At 37.5% G+C, this 21,246-nt stretch overlaps 1 protein-coding gene across 2 annotated transcripts in view; it reads right to left on the reverse strand.

The window, feature by feature from the left end:
- Nucleotides 1-6,050: 6,050 nt before the first annotated feature.
- Nucleotides 6,051-21,246, reverse strand: part of CYYR1 (cysteine and tyrosine rich 1) — a 106,939-nt gene continuing 91,743 nt past the window's right edge. Inside the window, exons 3-4 of one of the 2 annotated variants that reach the window (XM_004062643.5) lie at nucleotides 20,213-20,370; nucleotides 6,051-8,470 (exon numbers count right to left, since the gene is read on the reverse strand). In XM_004062643.5, coding sequence (XP_004062691.3) covers nucleotides 8,340-8,470; nucleotides 20,213-20,370 — 289 coding nt within the window. In that variant the 3' untranslated portion in view covers nucleotides 6,051-8,339. Of the gene's footprint in view, nucleotides 8,474-20,212; nucleotides 20,371-21,246 lie in introns of both variants that reach the window. The other variant, XM_019017918.4, reaches the window with a different exon arrangement.

A 21,246-nucleotide genomic window follows, 5' to 3' on the forward strand; every position in this document is an offset into this window, starting at 1 on the left:
GCTGTTTGGAGAAGGCATCCCATGGGAATTGGACTTTTGTTTGAGAGGCACCATCCAGATAAATACTTCAAGTAAGTATTCCATCCTCACTCTCCTTTTTCTTTCTGCTCTCCTGAATGGCCTCCCCATTGGCCAAATTCAACCAGAAGCACAACTGTCAAGGGAAGTCCTTGGTGCAGTCGAAGCAGTGTAGACTCCTGGGCAGAAACAGAGGGGAGGGTGTGGAGAGTGGATTTGTAAAGGGAAGGGGGATGTGTACACAGTACAAAAAAGGTTTAATGTCAATGGTCATCTTACCTTTTATTTCTATTAGACATTTTGTTCATCCAACACTTTTAGATATCTTATGTCATGCCAGATATTTGCTCAAAAAATCATTATATAATGAAGTGACGTGTGGTCCTCATTTTTATTTCTGCTGACATATTGTAAAGAACTTGTGCCAATATCATGGTCAATTCACATAAAAATTAAATAATGAGTTCATCTAAATTGTTCAATATAATTATTGTATTAATTCATTTGAGTTTGGCAAAACAATAGTTTTAGGTAAGTACTATTTTAAGGCTACTTATGCTGTACTAGGAGAAAAGGATTAGTCATTGAAATCATTGTATTCTGCATGTAATACAGAAGGCAGGAGCCCAGGTTGAGCTTAACTGCTCACTCTCAGCATTTAAAGGACTGAGCTCGGGGAGCGGCTCTACCAAGATTTTCTTTGCATGAGAGACTAAGAAGTCTCTTAGGTAAGATTCATCCTAGGGGAAGAAAGAGTTAGAATTATGTTCCCATAAAAATGTCCCGGTTTTCAGAGGAGACTATAATTGTTTTAATATAATAAAAGCACAATACCTATCACTAGAATTTGCCTAAAGATTATGAATTGAAACATTTACAGTATCCAAAACTGTAAAATGGGGATAATAATAATACCTATGCCATGGGTTTGAGAGGATTAAATGTAAGTTAAATGTAAATTGCTTAGAACAGTGCTTGGTGCACACATACACACACACACTTACTGTTATTATTATTTAAGGTAACACATTTCTAGGGATGATTCCATTGAGAATCAATGTTTTTACAGTGGTATTACTGCTTCTCAGAACGTGGATAAATGCATTATTTCTCTCCATACATATTAAATAATAATAGCACAAAAGCTGGTTGCAATTTTATAACCCATTTTCAGCCAATTTTAGTGTTTTTGTTTCTTTTCAGAATATTCAGTAGTTTTTCAACATACCCTGGAGAAATGGTAATGTGAAAACTATGGCATCTTATTTTAGTAAAATACCCTAGTGTATCCTTTGGACATTGCTTCTGAAGTCTAAACTACATTAGAATCTATTCTATGGATATACAGTTCATGAAGCAATTATTTTCTGATATTCAGTTGGTATTCTTTTTATGTAAGAAACGAGAAGCTTAATTTTAAGAATTATAAAAGTGCCTCTCCCAAACTGACATGTTATCCTGTTCCCACTAAGTGAGTCATTCAAGATGAGCACATTCCTTTTATGAAGGGGCACGTGTTAATACTGCACTTAAAGGCACGATTTAACTCTATCTGGATTGACATGTACATCAATTAAAAACTACGAAGCTGCAGCCTTTGTTCAGTTGTCTGACTCATACTTTAGATTATGGACTACACTTAGAATATGTTACTCACTATAAACTCACTTCCTCTAATTCTTAAAGTTCTTTTAATATTCCTTCATGTCAAATATTAGTTGCTTACTTAATATATTCAATCATTTTTACCATGTCCCAAATATCATGTAGGTACTCCCTGAGGACTACAAATATCCAAGGGACAGTCTCGGCTCTCAAAGAGCTTAGAATCTAATGGAGGAGACAGACATTTACACAAATCTATTACAAGGCTACAAGAGGGGTATTGGATTAGGTACCAAAATGGCTGGAGGTGGGAAACGATTAATTCTGATTGGAAAATTTGCCAGGGTCCCCTTCTCCGGGTATCAGCTCTTTACCTAGATCTGGAAAGATGAGGAGGGTTTCTGCAGCTTAAGTGAGGGTTGATCTATCCTCAGGCAAGGAGGTAAGGGAATTAGCACTGTGTGTTCAGGTGGTGGCAAGGGATGAGGAGGGTGGTCTCCAAATGCATTTTCACAGGTAAAGCAGGAGTTGAACTCTGAATGCTTTATCCCTTTGGATGGCTTTCAAGTTCCTTTCTAGTCAATAGGGAAGATGATATGCAAAATGTGTGATAATCAAGACATTAACTGATAAGGTACAAAAATGGGGAATCTGATCGCTTGGATCTCTTCGGATTTTAGTCAGAGAAAATTATTCATCTTGCAGATCATGGAAACAATGCAAGATATCTTATTCATTTATTAGCCATGACCAAACGAGATTCAGAAAATGATTCCCTTGCTTCTTCCTCACATTTAGAAATGGCAGGTATGGTTCAGGCATGGTGGCTTACACCTGTAATTTCAGCACTTTGGGAGGCCAAGGCAAGAGGATTGCTTGAGGCCAGGAGTTCGAGATCAGCCTGAGCAACATAGCAAGACCCCATCTTTACAAAAAAATAAACAAATTCGCCAGGTTTCATGGCACGCACCTGTATTCCCAGCTACTGGGGAGACTGAGGTGGGAGGATCATTTGAGCCCAGGAGTTGAGGCTGCAGTGAGTCATGATCATTTCCCTGCACTCTAGCCTAGGTGGCAGAATGAAACCCTGTCTCTGAAGAAAGAACAAACAACAATTAAAAAAGAAATGGCAGGTGATACACACTCAAAAGCTATTCATGACTGGGTTAGAAAAAGGAGAACAGACACTGGGGACGGTGACTCACGTCTGTAATCCCAGCCTCTGGGAGGCCGAAGCAGTTGGATCACCTGAGGGTCAGGAGTTTGAGACCAGTCTGGCCAAGATGGTGAAACCCCATCTCTACTAAAAATACAAAAATTAGCTGGGTGTGGTGGCTCGCGCCTGTAATCTCAGCTACTTGGGAGCCTGGGGCAGGAGAATTGCTTGAACCCCAGAGGTGGAGGTTGCAGTGAGCTGAGATTGTGGCATTGCACTCCAGCCTGGCCAACAAGAGCAAAACTCCATTAAAAAAAAAAAAAAGGGAGAGCAGAGCAGAAATAGAAATCAAAGTCTAAATTTTTTAAAAAAGAATTTCTCCTTCATGCTTCCAGAGAAGGCAAATATTCCTAACACATGTTCCCCCAGTTCCAACCATTTCCTTGGATTGGATGTTTATTTTTAGGGAAGGCATTCAGGATTAGCTTAGGTAGCAACTTGATCCACTGAACACTCATCTGGGAACTTGTCTTGGAATTATTTTCTTGATGAAGATTAAATATCTTGGAACAGAGTTGAAACAAAGGTTAGAACTGGGACTATTTTAAGACTCGTCCATTAAGGTATGTGGTGTATGTGCTGTACTTCATTCCCTGCCTAATACGATGGGCTTTAGTGCAGCTCATAAATGAAGTTCATGAGAAACACAAGCCTTGTGTGTATCTTTTCAATATTTCTTAGGAATGTAGCACTTATCTAGTTAATGTGGTCCTTGACTGTTGCCAGCTCCATTCTGCTCCTGTTGGTTCAATAAAAGCAATTTGATCACAGCCAAGCATGGCTTGGGATTCTTTCAGCTGTTGAGTTGGTACATTCTTATTAGAGGGAAGGTATTATTTTCTACATTGCCTAAACTCTAAATAATCAACTTAAGGAGAGTAAGATAAAATATCTTTGCTATGGTACACCAACTACTAAGATGGCCCCCAAAGCTCTCTGCCTCTTGGTTTCTGTGTCCTTGTGTAATTCCCTCCTCTTTTATGTGAGATGAACTTAGTGTCTTGATTCTAAAGAACAGGTTATGGCAAATGTGATGGGATATCACTTCAAATATTGGATTTCATAAGTCTGTGACTTCTGTCTTCCTAGCACTCTCTTCCACTCCATGGCTCTTCTTGCTTGCTCTGGGGGAGCAAGCTGACACATTTAAAGTTGTCCTACAGAGAGGCCCATATGCCAAGGAATTGAGGGTGGTTTCTGGCCAATAGCTAGTGAGAAAATGAAGCTGGCACAAAAGCTTCGGACGGACTGAATCTCGTCAATGACCATGCATGGGAGTGAGCTTGGAATCAGATACTTAGTTGTACACTGAGATGACAGCAGCCTGTGACAGTCCCTGAGCCAGAAGACCCGGCTAAGCCACCCCAGATTCCTGATCCATAGAAACTGAGATAATACATGTTTCAAGCCACTAAGTTTTGAGTTAATTTGTTACACAGCAATGGATAACGAATGCACCTGTTTATAGAAGTGGTAAGGCTTTGGAGTGGGGCATAAAGGAAAGAGAATATGTATATTCAGTTGCATCTATCAGAGTCATCAACCCAGGTAGGATCTTTGTAACAGATGTTCTACATATATTGTTTATAATCATTGCAACCACGTGGCAAGGATGGTGTTATTCATATATTTTGAATGAAACTGAGGTTATGGAAATGTTGTTATTTGGCTCCGTACATGTAGTTAGAAGATGACAGAGATGAGAGGGGAAACAAAGTCTCCCTTACTCTGAAGCCTTGGTTCTGTCCCCTGCATTAGAGGGATGTTAGAGGCCTGAGTGGGGTTAAGTAGGCTGGAAATCAGAATCACCTGTGGGTTGCTTTATAGTTAATCATGTCACTTTCCTTTTCTGGAGGTCCTGACGATGTTTATACTGAACCACACTACACAGTACAGTTGCACCAAAGAGTTTTGCTCTTGCACAAGTTCAGCCATATCCCATGCAGCTTGGCCCCAAATCAGAGAATAAAAACTATGCATTTCAGATAGGTTTTGATTGAGAATATAGTAGTCCTTGGATGCCTCTGTGGTGATTAACAAGGTGACCATGTGACTTTGGCATTCTGGTGTTAGGTTGTTTTAATTAAGTGAAAAATTAAAACAATAGTACCCAGAGCTCCACTATTCAATGAGCTTAATACACAATCTTATGTGTCACAGTCCCTACTTTACCTACAACCAAAAGTTGGCAAAATGAGTTTGGTTAAACAAGGACAAGTTGGAAGTAGAGTGGATGTATGATGAGTGCTGCCGTCATTTGGTGGTGGGAACAAGATTATGAAAAAACAGACGGGTAGCCTACAGCCCTGCACCTTAGGAAGATTAGGTAGCCCCGCATGCTCCTGTAGTGGCTTCTGAAGCTGGGTAGGCAGCTGCAGAATTGATTAGACTCTGAGAACAGGCTGTGGCTCTGTTTCACCAGCTCTAACATCAGGTCTAAGGTCTCTCTCCTATCATCAGCCCTTCAGCTCTTGCAACAGCTTTCCTGCCCACGGCTCTGGAGAGGGCCAGATTAGCCTCTCGCTGCTCATGGTTCTCATGCAAGTTATTGCCTTGCTTCCATGGGAATGGACTCTCCACACAAATAAGTGAAAGACATCACAATTAGCTGACAAAGTCCATAGTTTCTCCTGGAGGAGGTGATTGGAGTGGTCTCTTTTTCAATGACTTCCTGCTATCTCAATGCGTTTTTGCATAGATTTCTCTAGAGTGGCACTACCCAATAACGTAGGTAGCCCCTAGCCACATGAGGCTATGCGGCATTTGCAATGGGGTTAGTGAGACAGATGAAGTAAATTTTTCATCTAATTTCATTTCAATTAATTTAAACTTAAATGACCATATGTAGCTGATGATTGCTGTGTTGGATAATATAGTTCTAGAGGTTGTTCTCATTATATTGTTGTTTTGTTAATTTATTTTGGGCTAATATTTATTGGACATTTTTTATGTGCCAGGCACTATACTTAGAGTTTTGTATATATTCATCCAGTTTTTGCAGAACGCGATGAGACTGGTAATATTATTTACATTTTCCAGAGCAGAAAGTTGAATCTCAGAGATGAAGTAGCCTGCTTCAAATCACACAGGCAGGAGACAGGATTCAAAATAAAGTCTGTCTGGCTCCAGCCCTGTGTTTCCTGTACAGAAGAATGAGGCAAAGTCAGCAGAAATAGAGGGTGAAAAAAATGGACACAAGACAATGAAAATATAATCTGTGTTATAATAGGTTCTTTCACTTTATTGCTTATTGTAAACACTTTGGCCATAGCAAATGTTAGTTTTTAAATAACCATAATTCAAAGCTTTCACATCCTATACTATTTTTCCCCAAGAAGCATCATCTATGAAAACAATCAGTGAACTCCAACAGTCTGTACTGGTAATGTGCACATTTATGCTATTATGACACTTAATACAAATAGTAAAAATACTCATCTATTGTAGGCTTATGGGTTTGTAAAATGCCTTAAGGGAGGCCATAAACAACTCAAAGAAGAGATGGTGTGGACTGAACTGGCTTCTATTTGGGGAAAATTTGCAGAATATAGGAGGTATGCAATAAATGTTTATTGATGGTGAAGATGAGAAAACCCTATTTCTGCTGATCTTTCCTTTCCATTTTCCTTAAAGAATATAAGATATATTTGTATTCAGCATTCTCAGAATCATCACAGAAACCCTGGCACTTTGAGAGTCTTAGCCGCAGTGTAATTGGGTCTGACCACACGCAGAAGAAAAATAAATTAAAGCATATGTACTATTAAAATTGTGCTGAAAACTTTATGTAAGTCAGGGAGCCCCTCACCAGAACAGGCTGAAACTCTTGAATGCTTTGCATCCTCATATATAAGAAAATCATCAGTGCTTAAAAATCAAGGAAGTCATTCAAAACAAATTCAGCCTTTGGACCTTACTGGCAGGTAGGTTATATTTCAGTCAGATCAATATCTTTCTAATATAGGTATTTGAAAGTAATATATGCTACTTATAACAATGATATAGTAAGCTTCTTATCTGCAAGTACAGGTACTATAACTTACACCTTAAAATGCTTCATTTGATTGTTTCATTCAGCAAAATTCTTGGCACTGTTTTGGGATTTCACTGAATTTTGATGATGATATTGGATTAAGCATTTTAGATTTAATTGTAAAATGACACAAAAATCTAATCATCTATTTCCAATGTTCAATATACAATTTTTATAAATACATGAAACAATTCATATAAAAATATAAATGTTAAGGTCACTCACAGCAAAATATGGCACATTAGAATTATTTATTAAATGCTTTATACATATAAAGGTAGGCACTTCACAAAATTTGCATTTTGGTAAAAGGCAACAATTTGATGTCAGTATCTTAATTGTGTCCTTAACTTTTTTAAGAGAATAGATTATCAAAATTTTACGAAGGAGAAAAAAATAATAGTTTTAAGGAATTCCACAGAAGGGAATCTGAACTTCATTTCCCACTTTATTTTTGAAAGTCTGTTGTGTATCTTCATGGTCAAGTTCTGAGATTTTTGCTCCCTGACCTAAAATCCTGCGGGAATACTTGATTTCTCATCTTTTACTTGGAAGTGAAGTGTCTGCTACCTGTAGAACTTGATACAATTTTTTTTTCTCCCCACAGTTGGAATAACCTTTATTCTGATCCACTATAAAGCCAGATGATTTTTAGGTGGCAGTAGCTGGCATTGAAGAGTTCTTGGCTTCAAGCGGCTGTTGGGTCTTTTTGGTCTTGTTTTAACTCCCTAATTAAATAAATAAGATCCAACTCTTTCCGTTGTATTCACTCCTGGACATATAGAAATTCACTTCACACCCACCTAAAATACGAGCAGAACTTCTGAGGCCCAATGGACCCATCTACTATTTCATTTTGTTATCCCTTCTGGAGCGTGTCTCTACCAAGAGCTTCACAAAGCAATCTAGTCATTGTTCTTTCTTGTACTAAAACCAGAGTACCCGTCCTGTAACTTCCATCAGGACCTCAAACAGTGCTAGGCACATAGTAAACTCTTAGGCACTCAAAATACATTTATTGATGAATGAAAGAATGAACAATTCTAGTTCTGACTTTTAAAGCTATATAGAATAAAGTTGCTTCCTTGTGTGGGCCAAATCATTCTCCCATCCTACTTAGATCTTCTTTTTTTCCAGGATCAATACTGAAACTTTCTTCACCTAGCCCTTAAACTACATGATTATCAGATATTTTGTCAATTACATTACTCTTCCCTGAATGTGCTTAGGTGGATCAGCAGATCTCTTAAAATGTGGTTCCATAGAACCAAACATTAATACTCCAGATGGGGTCAGCTTTGAGCAGAGTAGAAACCCTATGTCTCCTAGCAGGGATATTCCACCTGACACATTATCTGACCCCAAAAAGTATTCCTTGGAGCAATTCTTTCCTGCCTGTTTCTGAGTAGAGGCATTTTATTCCAGGCAAGATCACCCATTGGCACATGTTCTGTTCTGGAAGATAGATTATTTCCTTGCGTTTCCAGGATAAGGAGGGGGTGGAGAACGCTGTGCTGAACCCTGTGGGGTGGGGGAGTATGGAGGAGGCAAGTCTGCACAGTATTCCATCTCGTGGTCGTAACCATAGGGTGGTGGTCCTGCTGAAAAAGAAGGGGAAGAGAACATCAAGGAGTTAGCAAATATTTGCATTTCTACTGTGTTGAAGCCACTGGGCTAGATACTTTGGGAGGGGACATAAATTGTGGCTGCAAAAATCTTAGTTTTATTAGGTCAAGACCACATATGTATGAAAGGGTAAGTGCTCTAAAATGTGGTATCGTGGGTCAAAGTGTTAAGAACTGGTTGTTTAGAGAAAGTTTCTTGAAAATATGATGCTGAAGTGGCAGAAAGAGAAGCTGAGGGACAATTCAGGTTGATCAAAAGCACTGAAGCGGGAGAGCCCTTCATCTCAAGCAAAAAGTACATGAAAGGGAGAATGGGAAAAGACAATGAGGAGTCCGGTTATATCACCATGGTGGGCTCTGAATGCAGTGTAGAATGTATAACATGTAGCTATCAGAGATTCTTTGAACATGGTAGTGAATATGCTTTGAGAAAACCACTCTCAGCAGTCAACAGAGGCAGAGGTAGATAAAAGAAAAGCTGCAACAATGTAATGGCATATGTGTAATGGCATATGTGATAAGCGACTCATGACAGTGAGGGAAAAACATCCTAACAGTCCTTGAGCAGCCAAGTCTTTAGGTGATGACTGGGTGTGTGGAGAAAGAGAGGAGAAAGTGAAAGAAGGGGTTGAGGTATTGGGTACCAAGTACAGGACTCCTATAATTGGAGGGGGGTGGAACCATTACAGAAATATGAAGAAGACAAAAAAGGAGGACAAGTAGGTTAGGAAATGAAGATGAAAAATTTAATTTTCTGAATCTTATATGAAACATTTTCTTAATTTTGTTACTGTACCATATGTCAGTGTTTTAAGAAAGTTTTTAAATTTTAAATTATTTTATTTTTTTGAATTGACAAATAATAATTGTACATATTCATGGGGTACAGAGTGATGTTTTGTATGCCTAATGTATAATAATCAAATCAGGGTAACTGGCATACCCATCATCTCAAACATCTATCGTTTCTTTATGCTGGGAACATTTAGTATCCTCCTTCTACCCATTTGAAACTATATATTATTGTTGACTATAGTCATCCAGTGGTATAGAGCACTGGAACTTATTCCTCCTATCTAGCTGTAATTTTATATCCTTTAATAAACTTCTCCCTATCCATCCTTTTTTCCTACCCTTCCCAGCCTCTAGTATCCTCTGTTCTACCTTTTAATATACTTTATGATGACTATACATAAAAGTCTATTTTGTAGTGGTCTCAGTTCCTTTCTCTAGTGTTGAAAAAGAAGTACTCCTTGAGCTGAAATTTATCCACGTTTCCAAGAACTGAATCATTTTGCAACATCTGAGCAACTCCCTCAGCAACCAATCTGATGAATTGCCAGTAGCTGAATCATCATCAGGATCCTGATGCTGCTTGGAAACTGACATGCCTTAATTGCCTACTGTGAATGTAACCCAAATCACAAGACCAGTGTCATAATAATGCAAATAAGTGGGCATGCTCTTAATACTAGAATGGCAGAAAGGAACAGACAACATTTCAACAAACTTTTCTAAATGTCTTCTATTAGGTTGATGCAAAAGTAATTGCAGTTTTTGCCATTAAAGTAATTGCAAAAACTGCAATTGCTTTTGCAAACGAACCTTAATTTGTACTCTTTCCAATAAGAATTTGACAGTGTTCTGATAAACAGACATAGACATACATAGGGCTTCCACCGATATGCAGACAAAAACTGTTTTTGATATGGTTTGGCTCTGTGTCCCCACCCAAATGTCATGCCATTTTGTAATTCCCAATGTTGGGGGAGGGACTTGGTGGGAGGTGATTGGATCATGGGGGTGGATTTCCCCCTTGCTGTTCTGATGAAGTTTTTACAAGATCTGGTTGTTTCAAAGTGTTTAGCACTTCCCTCTTCTTTCTGTCTTGTGCTGGCCACGTGAAGATGTGCTTGCTTCCCCTTCCCCTTCCGCCATGATTGTGAATTTCCTGAGGACTCGCCAGCCATGCTTCCTGTACATCCAGTGGTACTGTGAGTCAGTTAAACCTCTTTTCTCCATAAATTACCCAGACTCAGGTATGTCTTTACAGCAGTGTGAGAATGGACTAATACAATTTTCTTCTGGATCTTTTTAGTTTGCCTATCTTTACCAAGAGCTTGATGATTTGAACCACTGACTGATTGCCCTGTACTTGGAGGATGTGAGGAAGCAGAATTGAGTCACTAAAGAGAAGAGGAAGAAGGAGCCACAGAACTGAGTGGGATGTCCCCTGAGCACTCCTTGGTGGAGCAAAAGTCTTGCAAGTCTCTAATGCGCTGGGCAGGCTGAGGGCGTTCAGCTGAGAACACAGCTCTGTAAATACATCAGCGAGGATGCATATATACAGTTTTCCCAGTGCTCCCTCAGACCCTTGGAGGCTGGGCTACTCCAAGCTCTGTTTCCTGCAAAAAAATGGAGTAAGTCCTGTGGAGTCTAAATACACATTCCCTCTGCATTATACCCACTCCTCGACTTCATTATATCTAGGAGCACTGAGACAAAGAGATTTATAATAAACTTCATCCAAGCCAAGAATGAAACACTGCAGCCTCCATGCAGCAGGAAACCCATTGAACTGTTTCCCATAAGCATGTGGTTCTATGCTGTTTTTCTGCCAAAGCTTTTCCCTGCCTCCCACTTGAGGAGCATACACCAGCTGATTCTGCAGATTGACTCTACATCATTCTCTGTCATGAAGCCATGGCATGTGTTTATGCGTCTGTAACAAAGCATTTATATTCTGCCATCTGCATAAAAACTGCTGAAGGACATTTCAGCAAGAATCCCTATGGTTTATGCAGCTGCATGTTGAACATGAAAATCTAAGATATGACAGTGGTCTTTCATTCATACAACCTTTGAATTTTGGTAAAGTTCTGATGTAATGTTAAAGAGTGGTATTTTGAGGACTACCCATCAAGACATAAACATGGCACATCTTTTATAGTATTAGCCACTGGAAGACATTTGAAATAATATTTGTATAATTGTGGGCTGTATTATCTTTCTTGCACATAATAAAGTTTCACTGGAAGTAAACTTTTCAAGTATCAATTTTAGAATTCCTGATTAATCCTAAGCGGTTTTGTTCTTTTTTTACTGGTCAAATCATACTTAAAAGTTGTATGTATGCAGCTGGAGATACGTGCCTTTGAAATCCTTTCATAACCAATATTCTAATCTCCTATTTAAGTAGGGTAAATAGGCCATTTATCCTCAACATCTGATATAGCTGTCTACAGTATTAAAACATTTAGCAATACCATGAAATTCGGAGAAGAAATGTAATGTTTTCTACCCACTCAGGCCAATATTTCTAAAGCTAATGTGGTGGGAAGATGCGTGGTGTTACCCAAACTATTCACAATTATTTCAGAAAATTTGGAAACAGAAGAAAATCATCCATACTTTTGTCACCCCAATTTAACAAATAATATCTTTATATACTGTCTCTTAGTCATTTGTGTGTAGTTGCATCCTTGCAGTCACAGAGTATGGCCTATACTTTTTCACTTTGTATTACAATGCAAGTCTTTTCATTCTGCCGCATATTCTTCATAAGCTTTATTAATGGCTGCCTTAGTGGTTATTCCATCCACTATTCACTATTTTGAGGTTAATTTTTTATTATAATTAATGTAATGATGAATATCTTCTTACACATAGACTTTTTAATTATTTTGTTTTTTTTTTAGAATAAAATTCCAGGAATTAATTAGCTGGCTTAAATAACACATACATTTTATTGCTTAGAATACATTATAAAACTACTTTCAAAAAGAATTATTTCATCTTGTAAGGGTATACAAGTACATTATCATTTAATATTTTAGTAAATTAAGTAAAAATTTAGGTCTTTATTTTACTTGATCATTTCTTTTGATAACAGCTAGTTTTGACACTGTTTTACATCTTGTCCACTGTTTGTTATTCATATTGAGTGAATTTTTTGTTGTTGCTCTGGACTGGTGATAGTTTCTAAATGAGGATCTTAATTTCAATGAAGATATAAGTAAGATATAAAAAAGTACACAAAATTATATATCTTTTAATAAAAACTCTTTGTCAAAATGGTTTATTATATAATTTTTACCTTACTGACATTCTGAAGTTTAAAACCATAACAAAATATATAGTTATTCATTTAAAAAATCCCTTCTGTGTTATTTCCAAGTTTAAAAATTAGTCTTCTTTTTCAGATAGTTGATACATAACTATCCTATTTCTGAGTTTACCCATTTAAATTTATATATTTAATGCTTCTCTACATGTGTTATTTTATTTGGTATATTTTTGCATCAAAGTTTATTTTTTCTAAGTTTTAAATATTGGTTAGGCCAAATTATCTAAATGTGGCTTATTAAATAATCCTCAATTTTTATATCCTTTTGCTATGTCTCCTTTACAGTATATAAAATTCTAATATACCTGTTCTATTCCAATGACCAAGGTGTATCTTTTTGTACCAGACACACCTCAATTTAATTATTACTGATTTTAAATAGTTTTGATACCTGGTAGAACTGATGAATCTCATGCCTTATATTTAAAGACAATTGCTTATTGCAAACCTTCTCATCTACTCTCCCCCAAACCCCACTACTCACAATTTTCCTTAACCTCACCCAGAACAGAGGGTTTAAATAAAGGCCCACACAGCTCCTGGCAAGACCTCCATTACCCCCATCCCCAGCCACATAAACTCAATACTGCCCATTCATCCTCTACAATGGCCTAACATGCAAAGATATAGTATAACCTATTGTTCCCCTTCCACTCAGATAGCATCAAGACAAATTCCATCAAGCCTCACGTCCCTCTGTCACCATGAGAAAGACAGGTTTCCTTATTGTAGACCTTTAATTCTGGAAGGCTTTGCACATCGATTTATTAATTTTCCAGAAGTTCCCCACCCCCTTCACTGTGCTCAGTGGAACACAGTCTGTCACCTCACCCTCTTTCCCTGCCTCCACCATGCAACTCCTGCTTTCAGAATGAAAGTTCTCTTCTGACCCTGTCTGTTTTCTCGAGAATGAGATCTGTTGAGAAATCACCTGCTGAGAGTGAGAAGGCTGAGGGGATTTTTGAGTTTTGAGATGAAAGAAGAATGCATGAGATGGTTAACTCAGGAAGTGGAAAGGAACATTCACATCACCTTTTTACTCTAATTAAAATCTGATTTTCCAGGAGAGGATGGCTTCCTCAGCAGCACTACCAAAGCACAGCTATTCTTTTTCTTCCACATCCTATCACCTATAGGGCCAGGAGGTGCTCAGGCTGTTCATAATCTTCATAGCCACTTTTCAAGCTATTATCTATTGTTACTCTTTAAAACCTTTTGTAGCATATATGCCATGTTGGGTTTTTTTTTTGTTTGTTTTTTTGTTTTTGTTTTTGTTTTTGTTTTGAGATGGAGTCTTGCTCTGTTGCCCAGGCTGGAGTGCAATGGCGTGATCTTGCCTCACTGCAACCTCCACCTCCTGGGTGCAAGTGATTCTCCTGCCTCAGCCTCCTGAGTAGCTGGGACTACAGGACTACAGGTGCCCACCACCATACCCGGCTAATTTTTGTATTTTTAGTAGAGACGGGGTTTCACCATGTTGGTCAGGCTGGTCTCGAACTTCTGACCTCATGATCCTCCCACCTCGGCCTCCCAAAGTGCTGGGATTACAGGTGTGAGCCACCATGCCCAGCCTACCATGTGTTCTTTTCTAGCACATATGCCATGAAAAAAGAAGCATATACCGTGCCTTTTTTTTTTTTTTTTTTTTTTTTTAACAGAGTAGGTGCCTTGCTATTTTGCCCAAGCCAGGATCAAACTTGAGATCTTCCTGCCTTAGCCTCAGTAGTAGCTGGGGTGATCTTGTACTACTTTCTACTCCTTCTTGTTATCAATATCTGTGGTCTGTCCTACCCCAAACTTTCATTCACTGAAGACTTAACATCTGGCACATGGTCTCTCTTTCCTCCACAACTTCTCTTATCATTCTTGTGATTTCAACATCCACCTAACCCTGCCTCTCAAGTCCCTTGACTATTTTTCCTTCAAAAGTCTCTTCACCCTTGTTGTTGGCAATAATAGTGCTATTTTGTAAATCTTAATTATAAATCTGACCACCACCCTTTAGTATCTTTCTAGAATACTCATTCCACCGCATCTTGGACCTCACCTGGATTTCCAATTTACTAATGGCCATTTTAAAGGAATTCAAACTGATGTCACCTCTTTCCTGTCATGGTGTCCTTTGTTATTCAGCACTGATTTATGGGCCATCACTAAAATTACTCTTTTGCACCTATTGTCAATGTTCTTATCTCCTTCTCCATTGCCTGGCAGAACCCCAACCCTTATTAAACCCAACACTTTGGTTATCCTGGATCAATATCTAGGAGCTTAATGTGACTAAAGAAAAATGCACAATGACGCTGAATGATTTCACTTTGAGTAAATGACCATTTTCATAAGTGTTGTGGCCTTTGGCCTTGCTCAGAAGCCATACATTTCTTTAGACATTTCACACTCTTCATTTTCTGAGATTCCTGTTTCATGCTTTTTTTTCTTCTTAACCTCAAATACCTCCTCAGTTTTTTTCACTCTCAGCAGAAGACTTGCTTCTTATTTCACTGAGAAAATTGGCACGAGCAAAAAAGAACATCCTTTGACCAGCAAGTCTACAACTCATTGAAACTGTGTTTATGTACTTATTGCCTTACATATGCTGTACATAAATAAATTGTCTCTGATCGTGCTGTACATAATGAATTGTCTCTGATCCCATCAAAGGCTAGCCCCTATACTTGTGTACCGAATTCCTTTCTTCCTCAGACTTAAGGACATTGATTTCCAACAATCCCTTCTATCTTCTGTATTCATCAGTTTCCCCCTTTATGTTTACCATCAGTGTACTAGCAAAATACAAGGCACTACCATCTGGATTTCTCAATAAGAAAAACAACAACAACAACAACAACAACAACAACAACAAAACCTCTTGACTTTATGTCCATCTCAGTTTTCTCTACCCATTGTATAGCAAAATTTTGTACTTGCTAGCTCTACTTCATCATACCCATAAATTCTGTCTGTAGCATTAATGCTGTAACCGCAGTTAATATGACATCAAAGAAGGTTTTCTCAGTTCATGTTTGAATTCTCTGATTTGTACTAAAAACGTCTGCCTGGGCGAAGACTTGACGACATTAATGTATCCATTTTGTTTCCTTCCAGTGTCTTCAAGGTGAAGGCATTTTCATAGTCACAATATTATTATAGAGAATCTTTCCAGTATGAATTTTTGATGTGTAAAGAAGTTACACATCTGATGAAGATTGTTTTTAATATTCAGTACAAACACAGAAGTTTTCCTTAGTGTGAACATGAGCTTGTGATCTCTAAAAAGGTTTGATGAGTACTCAGAAGTCTTCTCATGTCAGTGCATATACTAACAAGGTTTCTGTCATGTGTGAATTCAGTGATGCAAATGGGGTATTTATTTCTTAATGAAGTATTTCCAAGAGACTTGAAAGACTACAGGCCAGTTGTTTTATTGAATGTTCCTCAACTTGGGTTTGTCAGATATTTTCTCATGCTAAGATTTAGGCTGTGATCTTCCAGGTGGGACCTACATACATGAAATTGTGTTGTCCTCAGAGTAACACACTCAAAGATCCATGATCTTTATCTGTCCTTTAGCAACCGTAAAGTTACTATTTTTCACCTGATAACTGACAAGAAATCTGGTGGACACTTTAAGACCTGCAAATATCCTTCTCAGCACATTCTCCTCTAGATTTAGCATCTGTTGATGATTTTTGGCTAACTCTTTCTTTATGATGGTCTTAAAATAATTCTTTTCAATTCTATAACTCCCTTCTACATTTATTCTTTGACATTCTTCTGTTAGGAAGAGCCCCATTCCCCTCTCCAATTGTTTGTCTATCCTATCTATCATCTATCTATCTATCTATCTATCTATCTATCTATCTATCTATCTATCTATCTATCTATCTTCTATTATCTATCTATCTATCTATCTATAAATCATTTCGCAGGACTCAATAATATACGTCAAATCTCATTTTTCTTGATGGCACTGAAATCTCTTGCTTTCCTTTTGTTAGTATTTGAGTTTTATATCTTTGGCAAGCCTTTTGTTACAGTTTTACTATATTATTTTCTTTCAGATGTGTATATCCCAAACCTGCTTTTAAAAAAAAGGGTTAATATGATCACTTTCCTTTGTTAGCACTGAAGTTCTGAAAAGTAGTGGAAATGTAAAACTTGAAAATTCTTGCCTTCATATGGACAATTTAAAAAAAATTGCAATTAAAGAGGACGTCTGTTCATTCTACCCAATATGGCAAGAATGAAAAACTTTTGGAAGGTCACTGTCCAACATAGGGTCAGGTATGACAGCTGAATGACACTGTTTTCACCTCGTGTAGAGTAATAATGTTCACTCTAGGGCTCCCCACTGTACACTTTCACCTTTGCTAAATTATGCTCTCTGCATTTATCTGATCTGTGGGCTGTAGGACTATACAATAAGTTGGGTTGTTATCTCAATTATCATAGGGTTAATTAATTAGTGAGGGTAAAAGCATTTTGTGTTTCCATAGATGAAAGATTTTGAAAAGTATTCAATACTATTATGTGTTGCTTCCTAAACCTTTAAGTAAAATCTTAATTAGTGACTTTGAGAGGGAAATGAGAAGTAATCATGCACATTATGTTTTCGAAGACCTAGTCTTTTTTGCAGTAAAAATGTTTTCAGCATGAGATTCATTATGTTTCTTCCATTATTCAGTTCTGAGAACAATGCATTTAATAAAAATGCAACACACTCCTGTGACCTGAAAGTATAAATGATGCTACTATAAAGTTTTAAAAACATGTTTCCATCTGCTAATTGAAATTTCAAACCCAAGAAAACATGTGACCTTACATTACTATCGTGACATTTAGTATTTTCTAACTTTATTCAAAGTTTGAACTTACAGAAGGGTAAAATAAAATATTGAACATTTTATAAAAATATTTAAACATTACTTTCAATTAAACTTTTTTTGATCAAGCTAATGAGTATCTAGAACGTTATCTGCAAAGCAATTCTTCATGCCTTCTCTACAATTAATGTCTTTGCTTGACTTTCTTCTGTTTTTCTCTTGGGTTATGGTTTGACCAAGGGAAAAAATTCAGAGGTATAAATAATAATAAAAATAATTCCATCTGTTTTTTTCCTTATATTCCAACATCTTTACAGTAACCCTACCAATATTCTTGCAAGTTGGGACTATTTGAAATTGCATGTTACTTTTGTAGTGAGTACATTCCAGGGTGAAACTTAAAGTCAATTCCCTAGGGTATTGATATATGATTAATTCAGGTCTTTTCATGAGTTGTGTTCATCATTCATTCAGCTGAGTGCCCATTATGTACCAGGCCTGGTCTTACATGCTTGGAATAGAGTGTTGAACAAAATAGACCAAGTTCTCTGCCTCATGGAGTTCATATTCTAGGAAGAGGAAATGAACAATAAACAGTCGACATAATGATTAGCTAAACTAGAGTTCATATCCTAGGAAGAGGAAATGAACAATAAACAATCGACATAATGATTAGCTAAACTATACGATATCTTAGAAGATTAAAAGCACTCTGGATAAAAAGCAGAGCAGCACAAAGAGAATTGGGATGCTGTCAGAAGGGACACATTACAATCTTAAATAGGGTGTATTAAATCAGGGCAGACTTCATTCAGGAGGTGACCTTTGATTAAAGACTTAAATGAAGTGAGGGAGTCAGTATTCTAGGCAAAGCCCTATGGTGGAAGTGTGGCCTTGTGAGTTCATGGAACAGCAAGGGAAAAAAATGTGACTGGAGACAGAGTGGCCAGGGAGAGAGTAGAAAAAAAGGAGGCCTGGGAAATAAAAAGAGCAGCAAATTCATGCAGTACCTTGAAGGCCTCAGTAAAGAATCTGTCTTTTACTTTGGATAAAATGAAGAACCACATGCTTTAGTGCCTCCTCTGCGGGAAATGGGGAACCGCTGGAAGATTTTGAGCACAGGAGTAATACGATCTGACATCTACTTTAAAAGGTTCACTCTGGCTACTGGGTTGAGAATACACGCCAGGGAGCAAAGGGTGGATGCTGGGAGACCAGCCAGGATGTTATTAGAGTAAAGGAAGTGAGAGCTGATGAAGTTCTCCCACTAGGGGAGTAACAATATCTACTTCTCACTGTGAGAAGTAGTCAAAATACTGTATATATTTTGAAGGTAGAGCCAAGAAGTTTTCCTGGTAGAGTGCATGGTTTCTGGCCTGAGCAACTGGGATAGAGATGCCATCAAGAGAAATGGTAAAGGCTGTGAGTGGACAAGGGTTTTGGGGGAAATCCAACACTTGGATCAGAAATCCAAGTTTAGACATGTCAAATTGGGATATTTATGAGACACTCAAGTGGAGATGTTCAATAGGCACTGGGATAAAATGAATTGGTTTGGACTGGAGATACATGGGAGGCATTAGCATATAAATGGCACTTACCACCCTGAGGTTTGAATACTCTTAATACAAGCAAAGAAGTAAGTGTAGATACAATATGGAAGAAGAGACAAGACTGAGCCTTCAGGTACTCCAGTATGAAAATATTATAGAAGAAGAACTGACCAAAGAGGAACAAGAGGAATTATCATACCCTTATTGATCTGAAATTTGCTCCCTCAAGTTGAAGATGATAGAGGAAAAAAAAAAAAGGTTGACAGAGGAAGGACAGAACAGGGAATTAATACAAATACAAAGCACAGTTGCATGTAGAAGGTACCCTGTTCTTTTCCTGTAGAGACAGAGAAAGAAAGACATGAGTGTGGATGGGAAATTAACTTCCTAAGGGTGTGTTAAATGTAGAACTTGCCTGCTTTTTATATGTCAAATTGTACATGCACAGATTGACTTAGAAAGAATTATTGAAATCCTCTAATGCAAAATGCAGTATTTTGTTTATGAAGTCACATGTACTCAATATATTTTTATATGTGGAACTTCTAGCATATTCTCAATAAATATTTGTCAGATTATTAATATATTGCCCTTGCTCTTTGTGGAAAATTTTTTTTTCTTCTGTATTTTTAGTAGAGACTGAGTTTCTCCAAGTTGGCCAGGCTAGTCATGAACCCTTGCCCTCAAGTGATCCACCCACCTTGGCCTACCAAAATGTTGGGATTACAGGCGTGAGCCACTGTGCCTGGCCAGTTAAGAATTTTAATATTGTGTTTAAAGCTGTTCTCTCGACCTAATGAAGATATATGAAAATTTTCTTGAATGCTTTTTCTCAAGACATATATATCTATTGGATCAGATGCCAGTTTATTGAGACATACATTATACTTTATAATTACTTGTCAGTACTCACTGGCAGGTAGACACAGTGGGTGTGAATTGCTTATTTGTCTTAATTCTGGCTGACTGGCAATTGTAGTCAATGAAACAGACATTAAAAATATGAATACCTTCAAAAAAAAGAATTGGATTGTATTACTTGGATCTAAGCAATCTTGATTCAGCTAGAACTTCAATCTACATGTACCTAGAATTCTATACTCTATGAAATTGGAGGTGGTTTCATTGACCATCTAGAATGTTTCCTTCTCTCTGTGAGGAGCAGAGGATAACTAGCAAATCTGAGCCTTCGAGAGTCAACAGTTTTGCTCACCAGGATAGGAGGAGACGGTGTTGATGTGAGTCGTCCTGAGGATGCCCACGCGGGTCGCCCTGTGGTTCTTCATGCACATGCAGATGCATATGGCAATCCCAGCAATGACCCCCATGATAAATACTATTCCAAAAACAATGCCCGCAATTGCAGTGCCCCTAAAAGGAAAAACAAGTAAGTTTACTCAAAAGACTTGTAAGCATTCTTTAGAATTTCTAGTAGAGCTCCATGATTATAGGACAAGTGTTTTCTTACAAATGTTCTTAAGGATAATGTGTGTGTGTTTTTCTCTTTTTTTCTTTTTTTTAAAAAAACCCATAAGTTCCCTGAATTGATAAAGCAAATATTCTGTATTTCAATAGATATGAAAAAGTTATAAAAATCCTCTTCTAGCACCGTTGACCAATTCATCATTCAGATTCCGGTTCTTAAAATTCATGTTTTGATACAAAGCACAATTCTCTAGATATGCTCTCCAAAGTAATAATTTAAAAAACCATTCTGCTGTCTATCTAAACAGCAAAGAATTTATCTGTTGGGCATAGCATGTATGTGTTTAATGAAAACAACTTGGTAGATGTCAGAATATTAAGTGAAATTTAACACTCATTCCTGATTAACACTCTTCATAGAACAAGAATATTTGTTTCTTAATAAAAGAAAACCAAACCAAACTTCATATTTTTAAACTACCCAGAGAACAGTTATGACAAATAAGTATCCCATTAATTCAGGAAGTACGTAAATAAAACTTCGATTTCTACTAATGTTAATGGTTTCTTTCCCCCAGAAAGTTTTAGCTCATGCAACAAAACCATAAATAGAAAAAAAAGCCGAATAGCAGAAAAGAGTCAACATTATGATTGTTTGTGTGGAATATAATTTGTAGGTAACTACATTTTTCTGTTATTTTGAAAAGCAATGGGGAAATCTTTATCAAAATATAAATTTTGACCAAGAAGCATCATTTTTAGCAATGCTCCCTAAGGAAATGTAGCACATGAGCATAAATACTATAACAAGGATGTTCATCA

The sequence above is a fragment of the Gorilla gorilla genome, chromosome 22 (assembly GCF_029281585.2).
Source record: "Gorilla gorilla gorilla isolate KB3781 chromosome 22, NHGRI_mGorGor1-v2.1_pri, whole genome shotgun sequence".
NCBI classification, from domain to species: Eukaryota; Metazoa; Chordata; class Mammalia; order Primates; family Hominidae; genus Gorilla; species Gorilla gorilla.